Source organism: Saccopteryx leptura, chromosome 2, assembly GCF_036850995.1.
Source record: "Saccopteryx leptura isolate mSacLep1 chromosome 2, mSacLep1_pri_phased_curated, whole genome shotgun sequence".
Lineage (NCBI taxonomy): Eukaryota > Metazoa > Chordata > Mammalia > Chiroptera > Emballonuridae > Saccopteryx > Saccopteryx leptura.
The window spans coordinates 291,340,567-291,350,298 of record NC_089504.1 but is presented as its reverse complement, the minus strand read 5'-3'; the positions used below and the strand labels follow the sequence as shown (position 1 = coordinate 291,350,298).

The following is a 9,732-nucleotide window of genomic DNA, read 5'->3' as shown; positions in this document are numbered from 1 at the left end:
CTTGCAAGTTTTGTGTCTTTAATAAAGTGTCCCAAGTTTAGCTAGCTGTGAGTCAAATGAGGTAGAGTATTAGCCAAGTTCCATCCCTGGGATGGTGAAACTAATGCCTATCTTCTCTAGACCTCTGAGAAAGTAGTATAGAAGCAAACCCAAAAACAGAAATTCAGTGACGTCAGGAAAAATCAAAACATTCCTCTGTACCACTCACAATGAAAACAAACTGATACATTAAAGAAAACCATGAGCTTTCTATTTGAATATTCTACACATTCAGTCTCAACACAGAAAGTAGTCAATAAATACTTGTTTATTGATTAAACTGATTTAAAAAAAACAAAAAACAAAACAAAAAACCTTCTACTACTAAGCCATGCAGGCAGAATCCAACAAAGATAATTTCCTGGCCAAAACCCAGCTGACCCACTGTTGGTAGTATGGTCTTAAAAAATTACCCATCAAGAAAGTCATTTCAATGTGCACAGGCCAGGAACCCAACCCTGTTAAGGCTGGGCTATAGCAGAGACTACCAAAGAAAAGGATTAGGTCACTGTAGATAAGAAAAGACCATAGTTCTTGATCTTTTTGAAAAGCAAAGAGTTAATTTGAAAGTCTATGTTGTGAAAATGGCATCAGGCAAAAAGCTGGGGAAGAGAAGCCCAGATGGATGCTCAGTTCAGTTTTCAGATGCCACAGGCTCACAAAGCTGGCCACGCTGTTTATGGGAGGATCCCTCCAGTTCACTATATTATAGTGTCCTGGGGGTTAAAACAACAAAAACGGAAGTGAGGAGAAAGAGGTGGTAACAAACGTTATACTTGTACCACCAGGCCCATCACATCTTGAGCATCTGCCAGTCTGTGAAAGCCTATTAAAACAGGGTCACCTAGAAAAAAAAGTTTATAAACCCATTTCCCCTCATTTTATTAAATGTTCCATTATGTACACTTTAAAGATGAACCATTTATAAGCCTTTGCAGGTTGCCTCCTTGGCTCATAGGAAGGAAACGTTGCTGCAAGACTCAGGATGGACAGAATGATGTAGCTGTGGGAAAGGTGGGCCTGTATTTTTGCTCCTTTTCTGTTACAGTACATTTCCATTTATAACCATGAGTACATACAATTTTTAAAAAATCCCTCATGCAAATTGTAGAGAAATGTTTTCTTTCCTTGATGCTGGCAGTGAAAAATAAAGATTCATGTCTTTTTCTTTGTGCACACCCCCATGTATTTCTTCTTCAAGTCAGATTCTTTCAGCATTAAGAGCAAAAGGAGAAAGCCACAAGGTAAGCAGGATTTCAACAAGTGGTCTTTTCTTTTTTAAAGTTCAACACTTCTTGCACAATTAGCTCCTGGCTGTAGGACATGTGGTCTCTTGAACAGGCATGCTGTCCACTTAGCAAGATGACATTCAACAAAGCCGGGACTGCCCATGGGGGTCTGTAGGATGAAGACCCCCCCACACTGGGAGTGGCTTCCACCCTAACACTCTGGGATCACCTCAGTACCTCTTGCTTGCTAATGACATGTATGATCCTTCATCCAGAGTGATGGTGTGAGAATGGGGAAAGGGGCCAAGGATCGCAAATGCAAAGAATATTGGTTTTGTCGTGTTTTTGTTGGAGGGAGGGTGGTGAGGAAAAATCTATTCATCTTTCTGGTTGACTGAAGGTGGTTTCATGCATTTTTAAAGCCATATTTTATATATTGAGTTGCTGTAGAAACCAACTTCTCTGGAGAGGGAAGGTAAGAAAGGAGAAGAGAGTTCAGGGGGATTTTTTTTTCCATTTTCATTTTTATATAAAAGTGTTAAGACCATAATGAAAAAAGTTTTTTATCCATATATATAATAAACCAGTTTGTGAGCTACATATTTTTCTTTCCCATCTTCAGAAATGTTCTCACATTGACAACAGATGGATAGCATCATGCCCAAAGACATTGGCCACACAGTAAAACAAACCCAGATGTACTATGATACAATTGAGGTAAAAGGGAAAACAAAAAAACTTAATATTTGTCCATGAAGGGTTTTTTTTCTTGATTTTTGTCAGAAAAATACCAAACACAGTGATTTAAATTTTCTTAGAAAGTCACAAAAAGCTGTTTTTAGCATAAGTAAATGACCAATGGGCCGGCTCCTCGGCTCAGACATGATCACTATTGGTTCTCCTAATAATCCACAAATCCACAGGGAAATATAAATCAATATCGGGGACAGTGGTGGCGTAAAATTAAAAATATAAACCAAATACCCCACCTGGTATGCACCCTTTTCCCTAAACCCCTTTACCCTCCCTCACACTTTCCCACCCGACTCCACACCCCCTCATGACCCCAACACTCAAATCTCCATCAGATCTAGGTCAGCTTCTTCAAAGCCATAGAAGGACTCGGTCTCGCTTTCACCCTCAAAGAGCTGGTGAAGGCTTTCAGGCTCAGTTGTCTCTTCGGCAGATGACCTGGGTCGGGGAGTGGAAGCCGAGTGCTCCTCAGACTGTTCCCCACTCAGCTTCAGCTGCTCCTCTAGGGAGGCAATTAGCTCCTCCTGCATGTCAGCATTTCTTGTAGGTGAGTTAATGTTGCCATCAGGGCCAGGCAGAACACTAGCCACAAGGAAAGACCGCTGAACCAGCTCTGGACAGTCCCCAATGACAGCTAACACCTCAGCCAGCCAGACTACCACCAGTTGCAGCAAGACATCAGAATCACATGCAGTATCTGCCATTGCCCGAGCTTGCTCCTTCCACTTTTTGTGCAGGAAGTTCTTGACCGTTCGTTTGATGCACACATCTAATGGCTGGATTTTGGAGCTACAGCCTGCTGGAACCACTGCAGGCAAAGTGCTAGAGGCACTAAGCATAGCCAGCACCTCTTCTGACAAGTGAGTGCGATGACAGTCCATCACAAGCATGCCTTTGCTGCGCTGGCAAGCGGTGTGTTTCTGCCACACTCGGGTTGACCACAGCTCCATGATCTCATCATCACTGTAGCCACTTTCCTTTGCCTCTAGCAATATAGAGTCTGGCACATTAGCAGGCTGATCCATTTGTCCTCGGTAGAAAACCAGAGTGGGGAGCACAGTGCCATCTGCCAGAATGGCCAACACCACATCACACCAAGGTTCCCCTGTGCCCACTGTCTGCAGGGCATTCTCCTTTCGGTCATCACTGCTCAACACCTCTGTATCCAGAAACAAGGACATCTCATCAATGGCCACAATCATAGACAAAGGTAAGTCCTGGTTGTGAATCTGCCGTTGCACAAATTCAATGAAGAGTCCTGCATTCTCTGCCACATCCTTGGGTAGGGTGTGGGCCACTGCGCGCCGGGCGTGGGGAGTCAGGTGGTGCCGCAGCATGAAACGCACAGCCCACTCATAAGAGATCTTAAACCCCCCCTCCAAAGACCGTCCTATTTTTGTGGCTTTCTGGAACAAGGTCTCCTCATTTACAGGTAGCTGTTGCTCTCGCTGGGTCAGCACCCACTCAGCCAGTTTCTCTTCTGCCTCGAAGCTCAGATACTTGCCCTCCAGATTCTCTCCCTGGGAGGCCTGGAAGCGCCGAAGCCAACGGCGGATGCGCCGCTGGGGGTTTCGGAAGTGTTCAGCTGCCTGTTCTGTGTTACAGCACAGGGCAAACAGTACCACTCGAAGCTTCTTCACAGACAGCTGTTCCTTCTTGCCAATCCCACTGCTACTCCCACCCCCTGAGGCTGGCTCAGGTTCCTGTGTGGCCGGGCTCCCTTCATCCTGGTCATCAACATTCAGACATTCAGCCTCCTCTGTAGCCAAGGGTGGTAGAGCTAATGGCTGGGGTAGGGTAGGGGTTGGTGGTGGGGTTGCAGTGGAAGCCAGTGACGGGAGTGCCTGGGCCATGGGCACTGGTAGCTCCTCAGGCTCAGCTGGGGTGGGCCCTGTAGATTTCACAGTGGCAACTTGATTAGAGGGAAAAGAAGGAGGTGGGTACATATTCTTCAAGTTTCGGTCAAGCATTCGGTCACGAGTCTGGCCATGCCTAAAGGGTTAACAAAGACAGGAAGAAAAACCTCAGTTTAACCAGAAAAACAAAATAACAGTAGTAACAATAAAGAACAAACACACTGCAAAATAGAAATTGAACCATGAACTGAGTTTCTGTTACCTTGAGTGAGATATCCACGTGAGTGCTACAGAAAATGAGACAATAAAAAGAAAGTTAGCTCACTGAAGAAACAAGCCTTCTAAAGATGAGATTTCAATCAAAAACACAAACCTCCTACCTACTCAAGTCTTTTATGATATAAACTTCAGGTTTAGAACGCTTCCACTTTTGTGGAGTATGTCGAAACAGTGAATGGGTTAGGCCTGATAGGGATGCTTCTGACTCATGTAACAGTACCTGTATCCTTATTATTATTGTTTTCTTGGCCTGCTAACCCCAATCTCTCCTACTTACCTCGGGGCAGAATGCTGCTGGATCTGTGAGAAGGGTTGAATACTAAATGTTTGGCCATGGCATCTCCCACAGAGGTAACAAAGGTACAAGAAGTGCAGGCCAGCTTGATCCCACTAAGAAAGAGAGCCGAGAGTACAGGAGTCAAATATGGCAATGACCTAAACAGAGTTTGGTTCTGAGGCTTAATAAAGGAGTGTCCTTTCTTATCTCTCAAGTTAATTCCCATACTCACGTCTACCCTAAACAGTTAAAAGGATCTAATGTAAAAACATAAAAAATTCAGAGACTTAATACATTTTTCCTTACCTCACAGAATTTTTAAACAAAGCCAAATATTTGGGGCTCTTCCGTGGAACATGATTGCTGAGAAAGAAAAAGTGGTGTGAGTTACAGGGTTCTGCTGGCTAAACTTGATATCACAAGCCAATGACACTAACCCAATAAAAGAGTTGTCTTTCCAACCATATTAACCTCAACACAACCCAGGACAGTCTTCCTGTACTTTTGTTAACGTGCATATGAATCCCCACGGGGGAAGGGGACCTAGGAAAATGCACATTGTGACTGAGAAGGCCTGGGACAGGGCCCAGAGGCTGCATTTCTAACAAGCTTCCATGTATGGTGTTGGTCCTTGAACCACACTTTAAGGAGAAGTTTCCATAAAATCAGAGCACAGCCCATCAAAGCCAAATGAACACGGGCTGGACTCTTACTCTGTTCAGAGAGCTGGACAAACAGCTGTAAGAGTTGAAGGAGAAACACACTATAAACAGGGGAGGGGATAAAAAGAGTTCTGGAGAATCTGAACTCCCAGAGAGAAACTCAGGTTTAAATGGGACTTACTTGATCATGTGGTTGGCATAAGCTCGAGAACAGCAGGTGCTATAGCGACACAGAGAGCAGTGAACGTAAGTAGGAAAATGATTAGGGAAATCTGGGATCTCAAAGCTGCACTCCAGACAGGTCTGCCGGCCCATGACACTCCTGTCAGGGAACAAGGAAGATTTTCATTACTGTCTCTGGGCTCCCAAATTGTAGGAAAGCAGATACTGCTAAAAGGCTACCAGATTACACTGGTATGAGGAATAGTTGTGCCCACCCAGCCCCCAGCTTCTAGAAGCCACTGACATTTTCCTAACAGCTCTCTTCTGGATGTTGCGCTGAACAGGAGGATAAAGGAAGACTGGCAGAGGGTCCGTTGATGAGGTCAGTGGCCCTGCCTCCTGCAAGGTGCTGGGAGGTGCTTCACTGGAGGAGATAGGAACAGTTCGTGGCTGCCCTCGGGAAGCCCGGATTGTCACCTGTGAGTCAAGGAAAGGAATGATTAGACATCAGGTACTAAAAATCTCTATTCCTCTTCCAGACCTGTAAAGGAAATGTTGACAAACCCTTTACCTTGGTGCCTGGTTTCAAACCTTCCAGCTGCTTGGGTTTACGGAAGGTTTTATGGTGCTGAAGCTTGTGTTCAATTTTGTCCTTGGCAAAGAGAAACTGTAGCCGGCATTTGTTGCAGTGATAAACATTCCTCTTCTAAAGGGAAGGGAGAAAAGAGAATCTTTTAACAGTTCCCACTGAATTTTCTTCCCTGAGGAGAAGGTATATCAATGCCAACCATCCTCGTCTTAACATTTTTTTTGCTGGTAATTTCAGAGTGAGAAAGCACACAACAGCAAAACTTCCAGTGAGAATCATCACTTCCCATTCTTCCAAAGAAAGGTAGACTCAAAGCCAGATGACTAGGCCCTCGCACATCGCTCCCAACCTGCTTTAACAATTTGGATGAGTGGCTCAGGCTTTACCTGTCTGTACGTTGTCTTTACAATGCGGACAGCACTCCTAATTCTGGACATTGTTCTTTCTTACTTTTAAAAAAAATGCAATAAAACATACACTGTAAATCAAAATCATAATTTTCATTCTGTGCACCTTCACACTGTAAGTTTGTCTTCAACTCTGATCCTCAGTCCCTTTCCACAAAAACAACTGACCAGTTTCCTGGGTTTCCTTCATGGACAGTCTATGCATATAACCATGTTATAAACACATGCCTCTCCAATACCACCTCCCTTTTCTTCCTTTCTTCGACAACAGAAATGATAGTACTTTTCTACACCTTTGCTCTTTTTCCTGTTAACACATTAATCTATACAGAAATGCCTCCCTGTGAGACAGTCCATTTTGAGGATTCTGACTACTGTGCATTGAAGTCCTTCAACAACAGAATCCGTATCTATCATTTTCTTTTCTAGGACAGGAGGCTGTATTCCCTCAGCTGAGTTACAAGTGACAATCTCATGCTACTGTTTAGAAATACAATTGTGGTAGATTGTCACAGTCACCACTGTGCAAATGGTGTGAGTCTGAGAGGGTGGGTGCTTACAAGTGACAGCATGAGCATGTTTGTACCCACGTATGAACATTAAGCACACACTCACCTGTCTATTCTCCACTCTGCTTCCTCTATGTACCTTCACTCTCCCCTAGTGCCTCCTTTCTTGTAGCATTTTACAACTAAAGCTACAGCAAATTCTCCCTTGCTAACCCTTGCCCTGGATCTACCACTCTCAGTCCTTGCCTTCCAAAACAACCTCTTTAAAGAAGCTGTCTCCATTTCCTTAACTCTCATTCATTTGTCCAGCTGAAATTTGATTTTTTTTAAAAATTCATTTTAGAGAGAAGACAGAGAGAGAGAAGGGGGAGGAGCAGGAAGCATCACTCCTATATGTGCCTTGACCAGGCAAGCCCAGGGTTTTGAACTGGCGACCTGTGTTCCAGAGCAATGCTTTATCCACTGCGCCACCACAGGTCAGGCTGTCCTGCTGAAATTTGACTTCCAGCCTACTAACCAACAAAACAGCTTCAGTTAAAGGTCAGCCTCTAAGTTTGTATCTTCCTTGATACTTTCCTGCAACATTTGATTACACCCTTTTCTTAAAAATACTTTCTTCTTCTCCCAGGTTCCTTGACACCAAGAGTCTTCTCTGGTTTTCCTACTAGGACTATGTAGTCCTGGCATGGGGAATCAAGACTTCGAGAGCCCTGCCTGACCTGTGGTGGCGCAGTGGATAAAGCGTCGACCTGGAAATGCTGAGGTTGCCGGATCAAAACCCTGGGCTTGCCTGGTCAAGGCACATATGGGAGTTGATGCTTCCAGCTCCTCCCCCCTTCTCTCTCTCTGTCTCTCCTCTCTATCCCTCTCTGTCTCTCTTTCTCTCCTCTCTAAAAATGAATAAATAAAATAAAATTAAAAAAAAAAAAAAGGTTTAAAAAAAAAAAAAAAAAAAGTAAGTTTAAAAAAAAAAAAAAAAAGACTTCGAGAGCCCTAAGCCATCACCTTATTCTCAGTGGCAGGGATAGTGCTTGGGATGGCTTTAAAAGTTTAAAATCATTGGATTTATATAATGATAATTCCCAGGCACCTTTTGCACAACCCAGGCTTTTCTCCCAGGTCTTCATATCCAACTACCAGTTAAACAGACAACTACACAATGTCATAGATAGTCAACTCAGAATACTCAAATTTATATCCTCCCCACAATGTTACTTTCTCCAGTGTTTCTCTCCGTGAATAGTCCCACCATTCACCCAATGGCCCAAAACCAATTCCTAGGCACTAGTTTCACCTTGCTATTCCTTTGCTACCACTCCTAAATCATAAGTATCACTTATCTTGTCAATACTTTTCAACTCTGTCCTCTTTTTGCTCATTTCAAAAGCCAAAAGCCACTATAATCTCTCATCTAAACTGAAAAAGTTTTTGGCTATTCTCCCTACATCTAGTCTTAATCTCCTCTAATCCACTATCCTTAGAGCAACCAGTATAATCATAACTAAAACAAACTTGAATACATCACTCCAGGATTTAAACACTCCTTTAATGGCTTCCCAATGACTTTTATATGTTGAAACTCCTTTTCATGGCTTACAAGATTCTCCATGATCTGTTCCCTACCTGCCAACTTCCCCCTGTACCCTACACTTCACACTAAACTTTCAATTCCCTGAGCCATTATACTCTTGCTCTGTGCCTTTGAGTACACTGCTTTATTCCACTTTACTTGGCTCATCCTTATTTATCCTTAGGGTCTTCAACATCCTTCTTCCTGGAAGCCTTACTAGGCTCCCAGAATAATTATATGCTTTTCTATGTTCTGTATTTCCCCTAACACAGTATTCTTCATTGACTTTTTTTTTTTTTTTTGGAGAGACAGAGACAGACAGACAGGGACAGACAGGAAGGAAGAGAGATGAGAAGCACCAACCCGTAGTTGCGGCACCTTAGTTGTTCATTGATTGCTTCTCATACATGCCTTGACCAGGGGGCTCCAGCTCGGCCAGTGACCCCTTGCTCAAGCCAGCGACCTTGGGCTTCAAGCCAGTGACCTTTGGGCTCAAGCCAGAGACCATAGGGCTTGATCCCATGCTCCAGCTGGTGACCCTGCACTCAAGCCAGTGACCTCGGGGCTTCAAACCTGGGTCCTCAGCGTCCCAGGCAGACGCTCTGCCCACTGTGCCACCACCTCATCAGGCTCTTCATGCTTTATTATTCTATTTAATTGTCTTATTTGCCAGTAATTCTCTTAGCCGAGTGCAATGTATATAACTGAAATTCAATAAATCTTTGCAAACACATGTATGTTCTTCTCTATCAAAATTATTTCTCTAGCTCAGTCCTAGTCTCAGCTTCTATAGATTTTAAAAATAAGAATATGGGAATTGTTTGGTGACTGGTACCTGGTGCCTCATGTAATGCTGCTGGAATGCGTTGCCATTTTTGAAGACCTTCAGGCAGTACGGGCACAGCAGATGCCGAGTATCCTCGTGGATCATCCGAAAATGGACATCTACCTCAGAGTAGAGTGAGGAGCGATACTGACACACCTGAGTCACATAAGAGGGAAAGTAAGCTAAGAGTGAAGCAAACAAAATGTTAAAATGTGAGAACAAAATGTCTTAAATGCATAGATAAAATCATTTTTCTGACTTTGTAATACAGGGCTACGCTTTGATAAATTCAGCCATGAATTAAGAAATGGGGAAGAACAGAGAAGTCTGAGAGGAATTCATGTTCTTTCGACTAAGAGGAGTCAAGTTTTCTTTGTCCATCCCCAAAGGGCCAGTTCAGGATGCAGACACTCATAGTAAATGCATGTGTTCTTTTGTTTTTCTCCTGCATGGGTATTCCTGAAAACAGAACCTGTGTTTACTATCTCTTCTGTATCTCCTCAGTGTTCCTGAAATTGAGTGAATATGGTAGTTACTCAGCGATAGTCATGACTGAATTCTTTGTATTCAGCCT

General features: G+C 43.5%; 1 protein-coding gene across 3 annotated transcripts in view; it reads right to left on the bottom strand.

Moving 5' to 3' along the window:
- Positions 1 to 329: 329 nt before the first annotated feature.
- Positions 330 to 9,732, bottom strand: part of POGZ (pogo transposable element derived with ZNF domain) — a 62,880-nt gene continuing 53,477 nt past the window's right edge. For all 3 annotated transcript variants that reach the window (XM_066362507.1, XM_066362505.1, XM_066362506.1), the window contains exons 12-19: positions 9,168 to 9,314; positions 5,829 to 5,963; positions 5,562 to 5,734; positions 5,277 to 5,417; positions 4,740 to 4,796; positions 4,434 to 4,546; positions 4,140 to 4,164; positions 330 to 4,013 (exon numbers count right to left, since the gene is read on the bottom strand). In XM_066362507.1, the coding sequence (XP_066218604.1) occupies positions 2,342 to 4,013; positions 4,140 to 4,164; positions 4,434 to 4,546; positions 4,740 to 4,796; positions 5,277 to 5,417; positions 5,562 to 5,734; positions 5,829 to 5,963; positions 9,168 to 9,314 (2,463 nt within the window). In that variant the 3' untranslated portion in view covers positions 330 to 2,341. The remainder of the gene's footprint in view (positions 4,014 to 4,139; positions 4,165 to 4,433; positions 4,547 to 4,739; positions 4,797 to 5,276; positions 5,418 to 5,561; positions 5,735 to 5,828; positions 5,964 to 9,167; positions 9,315 to 9,732) is intronic.